Source organism: Paramormyrops kingsleyae, chromosome 19 (genome assembly GCF_048594095.1).
Source record: "Paramormyrops kingsleyae isolate MSU_618 chromosome 19, PKINGS_0.4, whole genome shotgun sequence".
Classification (NCBI taxonomy): Eukaryota; Metazoa; Chordata; class Actinopteri; order Osteoglossiformes; family Mormyridae; genus Paramormyrops; species Paramormyrops kingsleyae.
Genome location: NC_132815.1, coordinates 10,837,151 through 10,858,649, shown reverse-complemented (window position 1 = coordinate 10,858,649; position 21,499 = coordinate 10,837,151). Strand labels below are relative to the sequence as shown.

The 21,499-nt window shown below is 46.2% G+C and overlaps 1 protein-coding gene across 2 annotated transcripts in view; it reads right to left on the bottom strand.

Annotated features, from left to right (window-relative positions):
* Positions 1 to 21,426, bottom strand: part of fig4a (FIG4 phosphoinositide 5-phosphatase a) — a 47,978-nt gene extending 26,552 nt beyond the window's left edge. For both annotated transcript variants that reach the window (XM_072702880.1, XM_072702881.1), the window contains exons 1-16: positions 20,984 to 21,426; positions 19,757 to 19,855; positions 18,295 to 18,418; positions 14,839 to 14,995; positions 13,589 to 13,639; positions 12,855 to 13,000; positions 12,619 to 12,747; positions 10,980 to 11,080; positions 10,605 to 10,767; positions 7,676 to 7,773; positions 6,103 to 6,236; positions 5,299 to 5,415; positions 5,148 to 5,193; positions 4,709 to 4,857; positions 3,353 to 3,519; positions 791 to 929 (exon numbers count right to left, since the gene is read on the bottom strand). In XM_072702880.1, the coding sequence (XP_072558981.1) occupies positions 791 to 929; positions 3,353 to 3,519; positions 4,709 to 4,857; positions 5,148 to 5,193; positions 5,299 to 5,415; positions 6,103 to 6,236; positions 7,676 to 7,773; positions 10,605 to 10,767; positions 10,980 to 11,080; positions 12,619 to 12,747; positions 12,855 to 13,000; positions 13,589 to 13,639; positions 14,839 to 14,995; positions 18,295 to 18,418; positions 19,757 to 19,855; positions 20,984 to 21,046 (1,883 nt within the window). In that variant the 5' untranslated portion in view covers positions 21,047 to 21,426. The remainder of the gene's footprint in view (positions 1 to 790; positions 930 to 3,352; positions 3,520 to 4,708; positions 4,858 to 5,147; positions 5,194 to 5,298; positions 5,416 to 6,102; positions 6,237 to 7,675; positions 7,774 to 10,604; positions 10,768 to 10,979; positions 11,081 to 12,618; positions 12,748 to 12,854; positions 13,001 to 13,588; positions 13,640 to 14,838; positions 14,996 to 18,294; positions 18,419 to 19,756; positions 19,856 to 20,983) is intronic.
* Positions 21,427 to 21,499: the final 73 nt, after the last annotated feature.

The following is a 21,499-nucleotide window of genomic DNA, read 5'->3' as shown; positions in this document are numbered from 1 at the left end:
GCCGGGGGATGACTACACAGCCCAGTCACGGACCCCCTGAACTGTGTGTGGGTACCACCATGCTGGGTCATTACAGGCTGCCACCTCTAGAGGGCGATGGAACCTGGCGCTGCGGCACCGTAGTGTGAGAACAAGGACTGGCCTGATATTAAAAAATAATAATAATAAAATCAAAGTATGAGTCTGTTTCAGGGTGGTGTGGCAATATGTGTGGATGGTAGTAGGGGTGGGGGTGTTTAGGGAGAAAAAAAAGAGGACAGCAAAAATGCCAGGAATTGTTCACAAAAAAATTTGAAGCCACAGTGAAACTGATTTAAGCGCTTAACTCCGACATCGGTACCCACAGTGCTCACAGCAGCGTCCTTAATTCTGTACAAAACGTTGCAGATTTATCGGTTTCATAACAGAAGTCCCCTCGCAAGCAATGTTTCACCTCTCTACACATATCTTCATTTTCTTTTTATTAACCGTCATAATTTTTTTCACCGTCTCATTCATTTCTGTTCTTGCCATTTTGCTATTAATTGCAATTGTAGTCATTGACTCCCAAAGGGACACTAAGCACCAATATTTGGTGTTTTATGTTATGGCAAAGCTGTTCCTAATTAAAAAGCACCCAATGAGTTTTTTAATTCAGAATAGCTCTTTCAGGGTTTAAATTTACTAGTACCTAGAAATGAATGTTTTACTAAAAATTTCTGGTTGTTTCCAATGTGATATATACTTTTTGTAAACCGATGAATGAAGTTATAAAACGAATAGACTGAGAGGAAGGGGGTGGCCTCGCTACCTTCTGCGCTCGTGCGGAAGCAGCATGGTGTTCTTCTGGTGCAGGTAGAAGTCGGTTGGCAGCTCCCAGAGGTGCGGACAGGACTCGGACGGCTGGAAGACCTGCAGGAACAGGTTGATGGCGTCCTGCCTGTCGGCGTCTGCAGGAAGAGGCGGAGCAAGACCCAGAGAGGGCCCGCCGGATTGGGTGAACAGACAGACTCAGATTTCACCTGTTCTGGTTACGGGGTCGGACTCGTGGTCATAATTTTCAGAAAAGCAAATGGACTGATCCACCCCACATGAATGGAAGGGCTGTAATCTAGGAAAATTGCATCGGATCAAAGTTCCTAAACCATCATCAATCATCAATCATCAAGAGCGACTTTAATCTCAGGCTTTTTTTTTTAAAGATTCTCACTGGAGGAACGTTCCTCGAAGCCCATCACAATGTTTCCAGTCCTCAGAGATGTGCAGATTTTGTGGAAAAATAAATGATTGTGTGGGTTGTCTCTGAACAGCTACAGAACAGATTTTTATGAACTGTACTGTATATGACCACTGGGTAAATGAGGGGGGTTACATTTCTCCCCAGTAATGCCCTCAGTTATCGGGAAGCTGATATCAGTATGGTCTCAGTACTGGGTTTGGGGGCTTAGCGTGTCAAAATGCACCCCTCCAGCACCTTCCAAAGGAAAACAGCACAACCACACCTATTCTGAGCTGAGTAGATAGGTCAGAGCGAGACACGGTGTCACTGTGAGTCCACCTCATTCATCTCTACTGGAAAAACCCTAATCCCAACTATGACGACCTTAACCATAAGTAACCAAACAAAATATTGTGTTCACAGATTTTTCTCGTTTTTTGTAAAGGTCAAAATAACAGGTTTTTATCACATTGTGGGGAAATCTGGTCCCCACAATGGAATAACTGCAAGAAAAAACAGAACCAGGAAGAGTCATGCTTTTCTAAAGAAATGAATTAGAAGGTAATACATGCAGAATCAGGTCAGACATTATCAAATCATCCTAGAGGGAGGAAGGGAGGGATGGAGGGACGGATGAGGGGAGTGAAAGGCGCCAGTCTCACGATCAGATAAATTACCAGGCATTAGAAACATAACCACCTCCATGACAAAGAAAGGCATCTTGTCAGAGGGCACAGTGACAGGAGATGCTGGCCTGTCTGGGCGGTAATGCTCTGGCACCCCCCCCCCCCCCATGCTGCCCCACCTCACACCGCCTCCATTTCAGAGGAGGGCTGGGAGATGTCTGCTCAGGTCTAGGTCTGATTGTCCCTCTTGATTTGGCCAGGGTTCTGACGGGGCTTTGGTCACAGACACGCGGGAGGTTGCATGCGGGGGGTGGGGGGTAACAACCACAGCCAGCTACACCCGGAGACAGCTACAACCACAGCCAGCTACACACGGAGCCAGCTACAACCACAGCCAGCTACACACGGAGACAGCTACAACCACAGCCAGCTACACACGGAGACAGCTACAACCACAGCCAGCTACACCCGGAGACAGCTACAACCACAGCCAGCTACACCAGGAGACAGCTAAAAGAGATAAATCCCCTTTCCTACTTAATCAGCTAGGGGAACACACACACACACACACACACACATACACACATATACATAGGTTGGTAATTATATCTCTGTGGGGACTCTTCATTCATTTCTATGGGGAAAACTCTAATCCCAATATGACAACCTTAACCCCTACCCAGCCCTAACCTTAACCACAAGTAACCAAACAAAATACGAGACTTCTGTTTTTTGATTGCATTCTCAGATCTTTGTGGGGACCTGAAAAATAGGCCCCCACGACGTCAAAATAACAGGATTTTATTATTTGGTTTGCACAATATAATATAAACATAATCCACACACATACATACGTACACACACACACACACACGCACTTTAAAACTGCAAGGGCGGCCTCAGCCAATCCTGGGCCAGCGAGCAGGATGCGGAAACCGCGGTAACGCTGCCGTGCTTCGATGGCAAACAGGGACACGATCTACCCATAACACCCAAGCAGCGTGAAGGTTTTACAGCAGCGGGAGCGCGGCTCTGCATCTCATAAACAGGAACTGGGAACATCCTCTCATACTCAGGAAATATCACACAGCGGGCCGCCAGCATTAAATGTCAGTCCTCGGCCGTCTCGTAACGGAGCCCACTGTGTAATCCACAGGCCCGGCAGAACGTATGTATGCATCTTTTTCAGACTCCCCATAAACGGAGTTAATGAAGCTCCGATTCAGAGCTCTGTCGTAACACAGAGTGGGCTTCGATTTCCAGGGCCGGGAATGTAATAAGAAAACCCACCGTGGATCTCATTATCGCTTATTTATTTGTTTTTAATGTTTTATTTAACACTGTAATCAGGAGAGCGATGTTCGCTCGATTACTGATTGCGTTGGTCTTTAATCCGCGGGGGACAGGTGAAAAGCGAATGCTGGCATTGTTGATTTTTTTTTTCCCATAATGCAAAGCATCTGTTGCTTAGAGGAGTCCTGGTTTCATGCATTTCCTCGTGCGTAACGTACGACACGGCAGGTGTCACCTGAGAAGGCATTGCTGTAGTAACGGGACAGGGTCTGCATGATGTCCTTGGAATGCTGGGTCCAGGGGGCGATCTTCCGGTAGGTCTTGACCCGGTGGACCAGCTGCGAGCCGCCGTACTGCAGTGACAGCGTGTCCCCGTGGTCTTCATAGAGCTCTTCAAAGAGCCTGGGGCAGGGAGGGGTTATACAACACCAGGCTCAGTCACCAGCTGGTGTCATGGTACGGCTTGCCACGCCTTTTTCTACACACGACCCACCCACAGAAGAGAACAGTGATACTCTATTGATCCTCGCGGGGAAGTTCTCTTTTCATCTACCCCGTCTTCCACTCCACGAGACGCGCCAAGCAAGCTTGGGGGTCACAGTGTGCGGGGCCCCTGGAGCTGGGGGTTAAGGGCGTCGTCAAGGGCCCAACTGCCGCGTCAGTTTGCTGGCCCCGGGATTCGGCGACCTTCTGATCACAGGCTGAGCCACATACCACCTCAGCTGTGCTTCAAGATGATAGATGCTACCAAAATTCATCAATGACAGAATTGTACCTCAGTCATTACTACACCAGACAGGTCAGGAAAAGGTCTGTATCTGCCAATATCCATCCATCCATTATCTTACTCCATATTCTGAGCAGAATCATGGCAGGGCCTGGATCCCATTCCAGACAGCCCAGGGTAAGAGGCTGGGGGACACTGGATGGAATGCCAGCCTATTGCAGGCCATGTAATGCATACATTCACACACACACAACGGGCAGTGTACAGACATTAATTAGGCTAATTGCTAATATGCTCTATACAAACTCCGCACAAACAGAGCAGGGCAGAAACTCCGGCCTCCAACGCAGGGGGTGTAACCGTGCTACAAAAAGGGACTCAAACAAACTCAATTTACTGATTAAGAAGGCTGCCTCTGTTCCGGGAATCCACCTGGATTCCTTTGAAATCACCATTCAAAACAGAACACTCAAGAAGATTTGGTCCATACTGGATACCGCCTGCATCACGTCCTGGTCAAACAGAGAAGCACATTTCTAAGGACTTTTCTCCCAGCGGCCATAAGTGCCCCCCCCCCAAACCCGTCGCTTCACTCAGTCACCAGCCCTCTAGAAGAGTATTGTATTTAAATGTTGCACACTTTATTTTGCACACTGCAATTGTGCAATACAGAATTGGGCCTTGTGTCTTTTGTACAGTGATATCATTTTTTATGTGTGCTGCAGTAACTTTTGGAATTTCCTTCAGGATCAATAAAGTACCACTACTACTACCATTAAGGTGACAGTGCTGTGCACTGAAACCGGGTCACCCAAAAAGAACAGAACCTCCCACTCCACCACCCTGCCCCCTGCGGGTCACTACCTGACGCAGTCTGTGTCAAACTGCAGCCTGGGTTTGTCCACCATGCCCAGAGCGTACAGCTGGTAGGCCAAGGCACACTTCCCCACCATGAACTGGGCTGTGTTGGTCCGGTCCAGGCAGTCCACGCAGTTGGTCCGGAGAACACCCGTCTGTCCCGGGACAGTAGAGGGAGCTATCAGTGCCAAACTGGGCCAAGTTAACGTACAACAAGCCCTAGACAAACACAACTACTGCACACTATGCAAACAGCCCCCCCACCGACCCACCAACACTCCCACAGGCCTTTGACACACACACGCTTACTGTACCCATGGGGGGGGGGGGGGGGGTGCCGACGGATATACAGGCCCAGATACCATATTTATTGTATTTCAGTCTCCCACCAATCTCCTGTTACTGCCCCCCAAAGGAGAGCCCCCCCGCCGTCAGCAGACTGTACCTGCATGCGTCCGCAGGCAGTGAGGAAGCCTCCAAGATCGCCCCACCTGCCAGGACACAACGAAGCCATGTTTCAAATGGCATGTCAGAGGAAGCGGGGATCCCCTGGGGTTCCACCCAAAGAAAGCCAGTGGGGGCGGGGTTTAACACACCTCTCATCAGGCCGCAGGGTGTGACAATGCAGGTCAGCACGGTTGACAAAGAAGCCAGTCCGCCTGACCACATTCTCAGCGATGAGGCCAAGACGGTCAAGGACGTTGCACAGTTTGCTGGAATTGAGGGACACAAAGGGAAATTCACCATGAACTCCGGACTGTACTGAGGCCTTGTTTAAGATCTTAACCAACTTTGCATGGTCCAGACAACAACACAGGCTCGCAGTGTCCATAGCGATTACAAGGAACCTCGGTACAGTCCACGGTGACTGTGCAAAGCCTCGGTACAGTCCACGGTGACTACGGAAAGCCTCGGTACAGTCCACGGTGACTGTGCAAAGCCTCGGTACAGTCCACGGTGACTACGCAAAGCCTCGGTACAGTCCACGGTGACTACGCAAAGCCTCGGTACAGTCCACGGTGACTGTGCAAAGCCTCGGTACAGTCCACGGTGACTGCGCAAAGCCTCGGTACAGTCCACGGTGACTACGCAAAGCCTCGGTACAGTCCACGGTGACTACGCAAAGCCTCGGTACAGTCCACGGTGACTACGCAAAGCCTCGGTACAGTCCACGGTGACTACGCAAAGCCTCGGTACAGTCCACGGTGACTACGCAAAGCCTCGGTACAGTCCACGGTGACTGTGCAAAGCCTCGGTACAGTCCACAGCGCCACACCTTTCTGCAATTTCTCCAGACTGTACCAGAGGCTGGCTGTAGTCACTCTGGACCTTACTGAAGCTCTATGTAGCCACATAACTACCCCCTACCCCCCCCCCAAACCTCTCCAAGCTCCTCCCACCTTTTGGTGTAACGGGCCATGTCCCAGGCGATGTAGTCGATGCAGTGCTCCGGAGGCAGGAACTGGTTGAGGTTAATGACAGCAGGGTACAGCTCCTCACTCAGGATCTTCTCATGCTTCCTCTTCTCCCGCTTCTAGGGGCAAAACCGGGGGGGGGGGGGCACAGTAAGACCGCATACCTATGCCCCAAATCCCCACCCAGAAGGTGGCCTTCTACACAGACCCCACAGGAAACTCTGACACAGAACTGACTCAAAACTCGTAAGACTTTTATCATTATCATCATGACCAGAGCCTATCCCGGGAACAACGGGTGCAGGTGGGAACCAACCCCAGGTGGGCGCCAACACACTGCAGTTCCAATATATCATTTAGTCATAGGATGTGGATGTGATATATTAAGATAGGATGTGATTTAGCTACCCGACATGCCATATCTGCGCACGGCCATCAGCTTCTCACCTGCCGAGCAACAAAACGTTTCAGAGAATCTGTACGCAGGCAGCCAGACACACATGCACACACGTGCACACACACGCACACGCAGACACACACACGCACACGCAGACACGTGAGCACACTGCGGACCTCAGACCCTTATTAACATTTAAATTGCTCCAGGATAAATGATGATGATTGTGCGGGGGGGACTGCGGGGGGGGGGAGTAAATCTTCAGATACACAGATTAATGTGGGTATACTTCTACAAATGCTAACGAGGTAATTTACACATAACGACTTGGGACAGGTGCCTTGAATGCGGCAGGCCACGTGCTGCCCAACCCCCCCCCCCCACCGCGTTTAAGTCTCCCTCCCTCCTCTCAGGTGACAGATAGGAATTCCCCGCCCACATCCCCCTGGTGTGAGGGAGCCCCCCCTCCACACAACCCGTGAGTTTCAACGTGATGCAGGCAACAGGCCCCAGCCCAAAACCCCCCCACCAGCTGAGGATGCAGGCGACAGCTGTAGAGATTTATTAACTTATAACCATTTAAGGGCCAACAAGATTCCTCCCTTTAAAAAACCAACATTGACTTTTTAAAGCCCAGAGATCCAGATGCCCACAAAATGCACTAAGAGCTGATGAATTGCAGTTGAACTGTAAATAATTAGAGGAAACTCCAGCTACCTCTGACCCCATCTGATTAAAACACAGCAAATGTTCATCAGCATGGTACACTAGATGTTTGGACTTTCCCTGAAGCTGAAATTGCCACCCCGGCTTGCCGGTTATAATTAAGAAAATCAGATCCTATCGCTCATGTCAGACCCTTCTTAGCTCTTGGGACTGGTGTGAAGCAAGTTTTTAGAAGTAGTGTTAAGAACACTGGTGGCATTCAGGCAGTGTGTAGTGGTGACTGCTGATGAAACCATTGCTAGGGTCCAGCCTTACATAGTGACCAGAAACCTAATCACACCAAAAGCTAAATAGCTAGCTAAGCTTCCTTTAAATATTCAACCAACTAAAGCTCCATATCAAAGGGCCAGCAAACCCCCACTTTCAGAGCGTGTAAAATGCTTAGCCCCTAAGATCCAACAGCGTAGATTACAGACACCCTGCCCCAAAAGCTACCTTGACCAGGTTGAGGATGATGATGGGCGAGCCGAACCTCTTCAGCATCTGGTCGAAGTGCAGCGCCGCCACAGTAGCGTAGGGATCTGCCTGGTCCACTGGAAGGGCAGAAAAACAGTTGCTGAGAAAAACCCTGGAATCCCAAGACAGAACACGCAGGGTGATACGCAGCGAGCAGCCAGGACCAGAGGGACACTCAGGAAAACCCTGAAATCCCAACACGGCATGCGGGGTGATACCCGGCGAGCAGCCGGGACCAGAGGGACACTCAGGAAAACCCTGAAATCCCAACACGGCACGCGGGGTGATACCCGGCGAGCAGCCGAGACTTACTTGGACCAGAGGGCTGCAGGTCCAAACCTGCTCTGATATCAGAGATGCATAAAGGTCCAGTTTTAGGGGATTAGAAATGAAATTGAGTTTTATTTGCCACTTGTACAAGTATGATCAAAGACACAGAGGCCTAACCTACTGAGGGACACACCCGACACCCAGAGAAAACGGGATTCAAACCCACAGATGCCGAGCAGATCGGATCAGCAGTTCATTAACCACTTGCCCACCATCTATGACCAAATACCTTGGTCTTAGATAATAATAATACAAGCAGTTTAATGATATAGTTCTAGATTTGCAGTAATAACATAAAATATTGGTTTTATCAGCGTCAACAAAATGAAAAAAGTTCCCAGGAAGTAACCAAATGTAACATCTAAAACTTACTATCTCCCCAAAAGATTAAACAAAATATTTTGTTTCTTTAATAAAACATGCTATAAATTTAGTTTTAAAAACATTTTGTTTGCTTTTCTCAAGATTTTAACACTAAAGACGTAAAAATATAGGTCGTGTTGCTCCCTTGTGTTCAAAGGAAGGAACTTGTTAACATTTTCAAAGCATCAATGATGCCACTATTCAAAAGCCAAATGAGTACCGTAGGTAATTGGACCGCAGCTTGTTTGAAAGCACAAAGGACCACATCCAAGCAGCACTCCCCTTCGGGATCTTAACTAACTTATTCATATAGTTATTACGGCTAAATCCCACGCATAAAACTCAATCATCTTGTATAACGAGCCCATTTGTGTGCGTATAATGTAGCATAAGCAATGACAAATGGCCGTGTGGTCCAGACTGCTGGTAAACATAATAACACTGACCTACTTATCTCTATAGTAATAAATTACTTGTATGTTAGTTGCTTTCAGTGAAAAACAATTTTCACAGTAAAACAAACACTGAAACTGCAAACAGCTTAACTGATTCTCTGAAAACCATCGAAGTGAGTTTATTAAGTTAACAGCCAGACAACACTTAATTAATATTTTAGCATCACATTAAAACAAACCAAACATGGAAACAAACGATGCACCCAAACTGTTTCAATCTCTACATTTTAAAAATATAGGAAAAAAAAAAAATCAGAAGGGGGAGGAGAAAACGACCCCAAAAGGCTCGACTTCCATGCTAAAGCCTTCATCCAGGTTCCTATTTCTTCCTATTTGTTAAGAGGCGGGCAAACTGTTTTAAATGTATTTGTAAAATTGTTTTTGTGTCATAAACATCAAAAACAAACTGAACTGCATGGAATTAAGTGAGTTCTGCATGGAATTCTTTCCAGGGAAACATTGTAACTACTATTGGGTGAAGGATCGGAGAGAAAGAGTACATGTGGACTGCAGGAAAAGAGACGCAAGAGTGTGGCTGAATGGACAAAGGCTCTATGGGTGCAGTAGTGGAGAAGAGGAGTGTGTACAAAGGGTGGAGAGATGGACGAGTGGGGGAGAGAGTGAGTGGTTTGGATGAAGGTCTGGGGATGAAGATGAGGGTGAATGTAGGGAGAGCCTGGAGATGAAGATGAGGGTGAATGTAGGGAGAGCCTGGGGATGAAGATGAGGGTGGATGAAAGGAGAGCCTGGGGATGAAGATGAGGGAGGATGTAAAAAGGGCCTTGGGATGAAGATGAGGGTGGATGTAGGGAGAGCCTGAGGATGAAGATGAGGGTGAATGTAGGGAGAGCCTGGGGATGAAGATGAGGGTCGATGTAGAGAGGGCCTGGGGATGAAGATGAGGGTGGATGTAGGGAGAGCCTGAGGATGAAGATGAGGGTGGATGAAAGGAGAGCCTGAGGATGAAGATGAGGGTGGATGAAAGGAGAGCCTGGGGATGAAGATGAGGGTGGATGAAAGGAGAGCCTGGGGATGAAGATGACGGTGGATGAAAGGAGAGCCTGGGGATGAAGATGAGGGTGGATGTAGAGAAAATGTAAGACTGAAGCAGAAGCAGCATGTACAGCGGGCGATTGTGAGGACATGGGGTGGACTCGGGATAGACCATTCTCTGAGGACATGGGGTGGACTCGGGATAGACCATTCTCTGAGGACATGGGGTGGACTCGGGATAGACTATTCTCTGAGGACATGGGGTGGACTCGGGATAGACCATTCTCTGAGGACATGGGGTGGACTCGGGATAGACTATTCTCTGAGGACATGGGGTGGACTCGGGATAGACCATTCTCTGAGGACATGGGGTGGACTCGGGATAGACCATTCTCTGAGGACATGAACCGAGAGAGGTGCATGAGGTCCACACTGCTGGAAGCCGTGGCAGGACGCGGATGGAAACGCAGCCCGTGGGGCACCTGGCTTTCTGCAGTGCCAGCCTGAGAGATCTCATATAGCGTGTGACACTCATCCCCTCAGAAGTGGATCAGTGGATTACTGCTGCTGTCTTTCATCTCCTCGCTTTCGCCCGAAGCGACCCTCCGCTCATCCCATCTCCCACGGCCAGGTCTTTATTAAACTGAGCCTCAGGATGCCGAAACGCGACGCAGCAAAGCACGGTATCAACTATTCACACTGGAGATGAATGTAACAGTGATACGTGGGAAAACCGCGGTAACGTGCAGCACGGCAGGCAAACTCACGGCGGATTGGTGGCTTGGGCATCATGGTGGAGATGTCCTGGGACCAGTAGAGGGGGACGGAACCTCGCACCTGCACATACGAGGAGTAGCTCCCTGCCGTAAAAGACATCACCGAGGCATCGTGGACGATCTGCTCCGTCTCGACCTCGTTGGCCACGTCGCCCTTGGAGGGTGAGGACAACAGCATGATCTGTAAGCTGAGACTATGACTGATATGTAGGGGGCCAGATCAAGCAGAAATGGGACAAACCAAAACAAGGGTGAGAGATGTACACTATAGTCCTCAATTGATGCTAGCTCAGAACTTAAAGACCCTAAACAGCACAATAGGCCATCTCCAGAGCAATAGAAAAAGGGAAATGATGTAGACGAGACCTCGCAGTTGGCTCCTCTCTTGAGGAAGCGGGTTCCGGCAAATCGGCTGGACCTCCGGGCGATGAGGGTGACATAAACCGGCCGGCCGTAGATCAACAGCTCTTAGAGGAACCGGGGTTAAGGTAGGAACGTCCAGGCTTGGTAATCCACTAAACCTCTTCCCCAGAAGCCATTCTCCACCACCCACCTACACCCCCACACATACGGGCAAACCAGGATGGCGACTCTATTGATCGACTTGCTTTTTAATCTCATAAATGTCCACAAAAATGCTCCGGTCCCGCTAATTAGATGATGATGCTGCAGCTGAACATGCAAGCATGGATAATATTTAAGCAGCAGAAAGAGCAAAGATGATACATTAACAACAGCTCGTTATTGGCCGTAACTCCCAAGGTGGATGGTGAACTCCCACGGAAAACCATTTATTTTACCGGCAACAAAAGGAGGCATTCTGCAGCGTGAGGCGCGTTACGGCACCACGTGCAGCACAATGGGAGGCGCCGGAGCGACGGGCCGCGAGGAAAATCACGTTGCCGTGAGAGACTCCCAACATGTGTGCCAAGGTTATGGGCCGACATGGAAAATCAGAAGGGAGAAAAAGAAAAGAGTAAATGAATAAAAACAAAAGAATAGGCTTTACGTGAAGGAGGACCAGATTTCAGAAAGGCGCGTGACCATTTATGAAGGAGTACAAGCCTTGGGTTTGGCCTCTAAGTATCTTTTACTTTTCCCCACTCTTATCCAAGTCTTCCATTTGCCTGTCTGCAAGGATTCCACACCAATAAGGAGTCAACCATTCCCCGAAGTTTTACCTTTCACACTGTGAACCCCCATACACTAAACACTGACCAGAAAAGAAACCAGTCACCCCTGGCAGCCATAAGGCTACCTGTCCCCCCACTCCCAGATGTCAGGGGGAACCCAGTTCAAGACCTGAGCCTCATAGCTCAGCCTGTCCTCAGGATAGGCTGCCTGCTTATCATCACATGACATCTGCAAGCCAATTATCATGCTGCGTGTGGAAGTACAGCTCAGTAACCATATAGGAGTACTGTCCACTACTGCATTAGTCAGAACCAATTTCCTGTCAATCATTGCCACTCAATTTTAATGGAAAACAAAATCCTTCTTGCTGAACTGCCTCCCAAGAACAAACTTTTAGTGCATTGAATCATGTGATTGGTCTAATTTGGCAAAGATGAAACCGACGTGTCCTTGATATTTGGGGTCAGGCAAGAACGACATCCGGGGATTTTTACTGTCCTCTTTACTTTTAGGATTGGAACTGGTCTTTGGTAATGGGAGATGACGTAAAACGGGTTCACGAGAACACAAGAATGGTCAAGTATGCGTATTGAGAAACACCCAGCAGAAGTCCAGAGTTCGCCCGGGTATTTGGGTCATTGTGTCACTGTCCTTGAGTCGGAAGTGTCAAGTGGCTGGTGGCCTTGTTTCCAAGCCGATCCTGACAGACTGCTGCGGTTACAAGCTTGGGCAGATACAGCCAAACAGCTCAATCTGTTCCCACAGCGACGTCAACCTTCCACAGCGACTCCCCAGGTGCCCGCTCAGCGAATAAAGGCCCCCCCCCCACCCACCAGGCCAGGCCCTCGTTCTCCCTGCATGTGAAGGATACTTGACTGGCCACAGAAGCCGTGGATGATGTGCAGGAGCCAATTGGGATGCACCGAGTCCTTGATCTTCTCCAGGAGCTTGCCGTTCCAAATGTACTTTGCATACGGCTCGTTTCTGATCCCGTGAACGACTGTGGGGGGGGGGGGAGGGGAAGCAGTGGCACATACCGTGGTGAACAAAGGGAGGAAGGCGAGAGAGTTTGTGCGGAATGAACGTGCGGCACAAACACGGTGATACCTTGTGTCGGTAGGCCCTCGTCCTCAAAAATGTCAAAGCTGTCCTGCCGGCTCGCAGGCTGCACCTCCTCTGTCCTGCTGAGCTCGTACATCGTTTTCAGGAGGGTAAGGTTGTACTGCAAGGAGTGACTCAGGTCGTAACTGTAGCTGGAGCAGAAACAAAAAGAAAAAAAAATACTTTATTTTTCATGATCCCACCATATTTTTCTTTTCAGCGTTATGTCATTTTCGACCCCCCCCCCCCCAGTCCCCCGCTGTTTGTCAAATTGTGGGCCCTTAAGTCCATAGCTGTGGGTCTAGACGACAAACAGATTTTATTCAGCTGCTTGTTAGCGATCCCGGCTTGCACACGGACCGGCCTCGGCAAGGACCAAGTCATTATTTTTGTCTTAAGTCGGCTCAGAATATGCACTCCACTCAACATCAGTCACTTCATATCACCCCAGAAAACACGGCAATCAGCCCTAATTCGATGCTAAAAAGGGCAGCGTGCTTCTGAACTCCAAAAATACCCTCCTTCTCTTTTCCAGTCGCTGGGAGGTACACAAAGAGACTGATTTAATGGCCCATAGCTGACACGCGTCCCACGACGCACATTTACAGATTACAAGCGGGCATGATGATAAATGACGACCGGAATCGGACTCAGATCATTAGGATCATCCTCTGGAAGCAGAACGTCTCCAAAAGGTAGCAGGCCTCAGAGCGGCGTGAGACACATCAACACGCATTTACCTGAAGTAGAAGTTGCTGGAGAGGTCCACATTCTGGAAGATCCTCACGTATCTGAAAAAAGGGTGAAATAACTGATGAAAGAGCCGATGGAACAATGGTTACAATTTTCAAAAACTGCATCTACAATTTACAGAAGCCCTTGCTGGATTGTAAAGCTGACCATGACTTTCTATTACAGCTAATATACAATTTTTGCCAAAACAAACCAAGTTACGATATTATTCAATTTTGAAAGTAGCTCAAATAAAAGATATTATTAACACCAAATCCATCAATTTTCTGAAACCGCTTGTCCTGTTCAGGGTCGCGGGGGGTCATGGAGTGCCCCCCCCCCTTACTAGAGGGGTTCAAACCAGTAATTTTACTATCTGTCCACACACCTGCACGTAATATGCAGATTTCTCTAACTTTTAAAGTTTTACTTTAAAGCTACAGGCAGTCAGAAGTTCATGCAGTTTAAAGCAATTTTGGTCAATCATATAAAAATGAGTAACGTGGTAAAAATACAGATCAATTTTTGCTGGTGAGAAACTATGAAATTATGCAGACAGCGCAGCTCAGAAACAGAGGATTTAAATATATCTCTCTCAGCCAATGTCAGGTGGATGAAAAACTATAAATGTAAAAACCATTTCGGCTATAATAATGGAATGGTGGATGGACCAAAATAGCGGTTATTCTTTTTTAAATCTGTCGAAGAGCATCAAGGTTTATACGTGATACTTGGGTAGCCGCCCAGGCTGCCTGTAAACGTCTGGGTTGGGAAACAGTGGATTTGGTGCCGTTATTGCATGACCAGGGACCAGTGGCACCCAGCTATGGCTGGTCGTGATGAAAATGAGTCCCTTCAGTTCCCTGGTCATGCTGGAGATGCTCACTGGGCTGCCGCCCTGCTCCTCATGGAAATACGAGCACAAAAGCCTGGTACCCAGGAGGCCTCCGCGACACGCCAAGGTCACCGTAACCGGGGACTGCCGACTGGGGACCGTGCTGATCCTCGCGGCTTGGTAATTAGGATCAAGTCATGTGATGCGGTGTTTGTCTGTTTGTGGTGGGGGGGTGGGGACAGGGGACATTTAGAATGTATTGTTTCAGTGTCACCAGGGTGATCGTTAAGCCCCCGGACAAGACGGAATCCTCTAATTATCTGGCGAATTAATTACCTTTATTCCTCTATGCCCCCCCCCCCACCCCCATTAGCTCCAATTCCCTGGCACCTGCTCGTTGTTCTGCACCCAGGTTGGGCTCACCTCGCCTCGTCTGGGTGCGTGATCCGCACGGAGTCGTTGGGAATGTAGATCATGTTTGTGTCCTCGATCTTGTATATGGAGTGGCCCCCGATGTCCGCCATCTTCCTCTTTTTGGTGATGAGGACAACGTAGTATCCCTCCAAGAACCGCACAAAACCTGCAGAAAGGGACACTCCTATATGTTCACCCTGTACAGGAGCTCTAGATCGCAGGAGCCAATCGTGGAATCATGCTAACATAACATAACATAACATAACACAGAGGCAATAAAATCTTGCCTGATAAAGACCTCGCATGTAAGCCCAGAAACAGACTGGAGCATCCTGTCTGGTGGACCAAAGGCTCAACAATTTTGTGGGAGGACTGTGTGTGTTTAGGGGGGGCGGTGGGCTCGGGGCTGATTTGTTCCATACCAATGCTGAAGCCAAACCTACACCAGTATAGTGCACCCATGACTAGCACAGCATGGCATATGATTATAGACGAGTCCTGTTTCTTGATCACAGCGCCACCTGCTGTGCCACATGTGATATTACATAAAGCAAAAAGAAATGGAGGAACCCTAGAATGCGGTGGGTGTGTATTCCCATAAAGAATGATCAACAGTTTATTTATTTATTAAAAGGTGTGATTTTGGCTGAATATCCCAAAAGCAGTAAGTAGGGCCAGCTGTCCACTCAGGGGGCAAAAAGGCAGGTATAAGTCTGGCTGGTCCTGGTGTCTTCCTTTACCCTGAACAGGCTTCTGAGAGGTCCATCTCAGTCTTTGTAGCCTTTAAAATGAATAAGTGTTAAAATAATTGTGGTCTTTTAATTACTGACAGAGGGATCATGAGACCACCTGGACAGGAACATGCAGAACTCGACTCCTTGCTTATTAAGTTTGTTTTGTGAGACTGTCTAAAATTTAGAAATGGACACAGCAGAAGTGCAGTGTGAAGTAGCTTTTATTAATTTATTACCAAAATACATTTGTTTTATGTAATGTTTTCTGTTCGACATGCTCGTTGTAATGATGAACTTCTTATGTGTTTTTGGCAAATAAAAATGTTTTTCTTTATGAAGATAAGATTAGGTACTGCAAAAACTTTTTTCCCTAAAACAGTTGCTGAAAATGTGTGTGTGGGGGGGTATCTTATAGTCAGGGTTGTGTAATATTCATCCCAAAATGATATATCCATTCTCCTTTTTCATGGTTTTCTCTTATTTGTTCCTTATGTCTTACGATAACTATCCCGTAAACGACATTAATTTGTACCTAACTGAATGTCAAAATTCTTGCTAACCCAGTTCATTTTCGCTTGTGAGGTCACTGTTTGTGAGGGTTACGCATGATCCGTAAGTGGGGGGGGGGGTTGTCTTATAGTCGGGGTTGTCTTATAGTCAGGGTTGTCTAATATTCATCCCAAAATGGTATAACCATTCTCCTTTTCCATTGTTTTCCCTGTTACATAAAGTGGTCCTGGCAAGATCAATAAGAGCTACAAATGTCAATAAAATCACTGACATGGCATTACCCATCTTGCGTTAAAAATCTGTTTCCAGGCCAGACTGATGCTCTCTTGCTGGGTAGTACTAGCAGGCCTGAATGAGTTCTAAACACCCAACTAAAACCTTCTCAGAAAGATGGCGGCCTCCCGCTGTTTTCAACCAATAGCTGGGCCAGTTTCATAACCACCAAGAAAGAGCACAGCTGCTCGTGGATGCAGGACAAGGTTGTAATGCTTTCCAGCAACGATCAAACAGACTCTGAACCCAGATGAACTTAACACAGGGTCCGCCTCCTACCTGTGTGCCATTGGTGGGCCCAAAGCAGAATAAAATGACGATGACACTGACATCATCACCAAGAGGGTGTGACACCAAACCAGAACTGCGTGACTGACCCAAGGCCATTTCAGGCCTACATACAAACGTCACTGTATGTAGGTCACAGACAATGCTTGTAACAAACTGACTTCATAATGCAATTTCAACAATTATGCTTATTCCGGAGAGGAAACGACTACCCCACACCCATCAGCCGACACCGCACACGTAGCTCGCTATTGCTGGGTCAGTGGGACGAAAGACCTCTTAGCAGGAAGGACGGTGGAAACTGCAAACGGGACACAGATGTGCGATCAGCCGTCTTCAGACGGCACACGGCGACAGCTAAACCCCAGACCTGGAACTTTGGGGGAAACACACAAGGTAGATCTCAGGACATAAGAAGCCTCCTTGAATTACCCACATCAGCTGGGATGTTGAAAGACAGTATCTTCACAATACTGCAGGCCTGAGTCGGCTGTGGGAGTTTTACTTACACAAAAATCTTCTGAGGGCAGAAGAAAAAATGATTGATTCAGGGAGATAATTAATCAGATCAAATTGTAGAGGTGGTGGGTCCAAGCAACTAGAGGAAGTGGGACCAACCAGCCAGATGTCTTGGTCCTGCCTCCTCTACTTACTTGGAACCACCTCCTCTACAATTTGATCTCTGAACCAATTATTTTTCCTTCTGCCCTCAGAACATTTTGTGTAAGTAAATCACCCACCTCAGTCAACTATCTATGACAATCCTGGGCAATTAGATTTCCTTGGTCTATAAAGGATGAGGCTGGAATGCAATAAAACAAATATTTAAGAACTGTGAGACACTCAGTCCTCTCTTGTCCCAAGATCAAAAACCTGCAGGCTAAAAAAACTCCAAAACCCCACATTGTCATGAATGATGACAACATCCTGCAGTCCTGATTATGTTACCATGGCCCTCAGAATTATGTAAGCTCAGAATAGTTAAATAGCTGGGTTAAATGCAAGGAGGGAAAACTATTATTATTCTCTTGAAAAATGTATAGAACAGCTTAGGGAAATACCAAAATCATACTGTACCTAAAGCAAAACTACTGGGTGTAGGGTTGTGCAATACGGCAAAATATTTTATCATGATATTTTTTTTTATATTAAACAATATTGATCAGTATTACAATATAATTTAAGTAATTATTTCTTTGCCTCAAGCTCGATTTTTGCTTAAAATGCCATTCGAATTTCCCTTAAACAAATTCAGATGGTAACAAACTGAATGGAAAAGGTGACAAACTGAATGGATTGTAAACTGAAATCTAATTTTAATAAATAAATTATATGAAAATATACTTTTTGTTGTAGGGATTCTCACTAGAAAATGCCAACAGTATATTTCCTTGCCAGGTTTTTTTTTCTCTGACTGTCTTGCTGTTTGTTCCAGGGAACATGGAACATACCTTGATGAAATCTGTGTAGAAATAGTGCATTATAGCTGTTAATTACGCAAGAAAGTAAATGTTCCAGCTATACCACGATGCTCACGATATTCAGACTGATGGTGATGTGAATGTTCATAAGCACAATATGATATTTTATCGATACATCGACCATCGGGTATATTGCCTGTTGAGTAAAAAGATGAATAAATGATGGCGTTAACCCTTACCGACGATGCCACAGGCCGACACCGCCCGGGACAAACCAGAGGACCCCTTCTGGCCAATTTTGGTCCGGTTCCCCAGTTCCAGACGGCCCAACAGCTCACGCAGTTCCTGCTGGTTGTAAACATGCTGGGGAAACAGAGGAAACACTGCCTGACTTTCATCGGCTTGACAGGGGCCCCCAAAGCGCCAGGGACAGATCACCAGGTGCAGAGTGTGAACACCCCCATGTTAACAGCACAAACTCAAACCTTCACACTCAGCTGAAGGGGGCCGCTGAACTGCAGAAGTATAGATCAGAAGATATTAAACAAATTTTTATATGCATATATGAAAAAAGATTTCCCCTCTGCTGAATTTTAAAAACAATAGATTTTATCCAGATCTGGCACACTTTTTGGTTATGTTTCACTGAGAGATGTAAAATAATACCACAATCAGTGGACTTATGAAGTCATCACAGAACCTCAGCATATAATGTTTCTGGAATTACACATGTAACAAAATTCTGATTTGAATCTGACCAGACTGTCGTATTTTCCTTAAGGATGAATATATTAAATGCTATGACTGGCATGAATGCTGCTTACAGGCTCATTTTATTGAGTGGAAAACCCTTTTCAGCTGAAGGGAGACGTCCTCACTGACCCTGAAATCAGAACCTAATAACCCAGCCTCTAGCCTCAGTTGCATTAATTGGTGCAAGGTCTCCGTGATGCAAAGTCGGCTTCCAATAGATGAATGTTAATGAAACACCCCGCGGTCAATAACGCTCTCAGGTTGTGTTCGGTCGATGCTGTGGAACAGCTGCACTGACTCCCAAAAGCTTGCAATTTATTTGGCAGAACAAAACTCTCCAACACAAGCATTATAGAGGAACCAGTCTCCCCCTGCAAACCTGACCAGGAGAAGCAGCTAGCAGATGGATGGATGGATGGATGGACAAGCAGTATAGCCCATAATGCAAAAGTACAACCACAAGTGTAATAACACATAATACAGCCTTATAGTACAAAAGTATGACCAGAACCTGTACAACACAAGCAGCGTACAAGTACAACAAGTGGAATGAACAGCCAGTACAGGGTGAAAATTACATAAAACTGTGAAATAAAGGCATATTTGTCCTGCTGGAGCCACATGTCCTACATTTCAAATAAATGACCATTGTGGGGAAATTTGGCACAGTCTGTTCATTAAGGTCTGGGAGAAGTACAATACAAAGCGGGCACCCAGAGCTGAATTCGAAGAGACTGGTCACACACGGCATCAAAGCAAAAATATTAATAATGAGAAATGTCTGTCACCTCCACCTATAATGGTAATCACACTTATAATGTAATAAACTCTGCTGTCTGCTTCCTATTCGTGCAAAGGTGAAATACAGTGCAGTATTGTAATATTACTGCTAGTAGTGCATTACATAAGAGCCACTCGCCAAATGAATTCCGGTCACTGGGCACCTACCTTATCATCAATAATCACCAAGTCTTTAGGTTCTGTGCGGTCAATTTTCAAAACACGGTGCTTAGTCTGCGCTTGATTACTCCCGACAAGAAAGTACCTCTGAAAAACAAAATGACAGATCATACTGTATATCACAAAGAAAGATTTTTTTTTTAAGAGTGCCTATTTACAGTCTGTAAGCCTCCGATACATAAGTACAGCATTACTGTAATTACTTAATTTTCCAGCATACTTCCTGACAATGATTTTAAAATATGAAGGCTTCTCTAACGGCTTAAAAAACAGTGCTGAAGCTACATAAAAAATAATGCAATATATAATGCTATAATAATGGGATCTACAGTTCAATTATACCATCAGTTATATAGTGTTACAATGTATCATTTACATATAGCTGATATAGATGTAGTATAGATCTAATTATTCGTAATATCCCCTGCTTAATATTTTCTAAACAATTTCCATCCATGGGATACAGACACTTAGCTTCTTTGTGGTTTCGGAGGCATATCGGACCTCAGCTCCACAATCTTATAAAGAAATGTGTCTTGCACAGCTTTTGTAAAGTTCAATTAAGCAGCTAAATCGACGTACGGTACTTTTCTTGGTCAGAGTACTGTAACACTTTAGAGACCCAACTGCAAACCTGCACTGTAACCGCAATGATCCATAGACAAGGACGTAACATGAGGAATCGCACCAAAGCCGATAAAATTTCACGCGAATGCTTGTGCTTTACTGCCCCCTGGTGCTTCAAAAGGGGAAACGCTTGGCTGCGTCAGTGATTTAACAGCGACACAGCGTACATCTAAACTGTATGGTTCTCATCAAGTTTTGTGTATGACAAATTTGTCAGAAATATTACAGCTCATGGAAGTTTTCTAATTAAAATATATTACATGAAACCCTCGCAATCTGGTTGTTCTTAGGCACTTCTTTTTAAAACGCTCGAGCTCTGGCGTTACGTTAAATTAGCACTGCGTAAAACTTTAAGTACAGTATTTTGTCGTAAATGTGGTGCAGTAATTTTCAAAACGATCGTATTCAGAAATGATTAAATGACTTATTATTTTAGACTTGTACCCAAACCATTTAAAACCTACAATGAAAAACATACATATGACTGTAAATGAATATCAGTAAATGGCAACGCAGCTAACCTTAAAAAACTAGTAATCGGTTCCCTTCCTGTAAATGTTTTTTTAAAAAATAATTTATTTCACTTACTGCTCTAGTTTCGTACAGAACCAGCTTCTGCACATCACTGATGACTGCTGCCGACAGAGGCATGATGAAGAATTATCGGTGTAAACAAACAGCATTCACATCACGGGAAAGAGGTGATAAAAAAATTCTGAATGAAGGTCAGCAGCATGAAGGATTTGCATAAATATATATAACGCCAGCGTTTCAGATGAGGAACACAAACTGTGTTAAAAATTAGCTACCACTTCATTGCAAGAAAAGCATTCTATTGTGTTTATTTTATGAATCAGGAAAAAGACACGCGTCCGGAACTGAACTTATGCAACCGCACAATTAAGAGCATTAATGAACAACGTAGTCAACGTAAAATAAATGTGCAAATATAACTATTAAAAAACACACCGCCAAAACATTACTGTACCAGTGTGTATTTCTTCCGATCAGGTGACAGTCATGGGAGGGTCCAGCTGAGACGGAGAGTCTCACAGGTCAAACAGAACGAGCGACCTAATTAAAGGAAAAAGCGATTTAAAATAG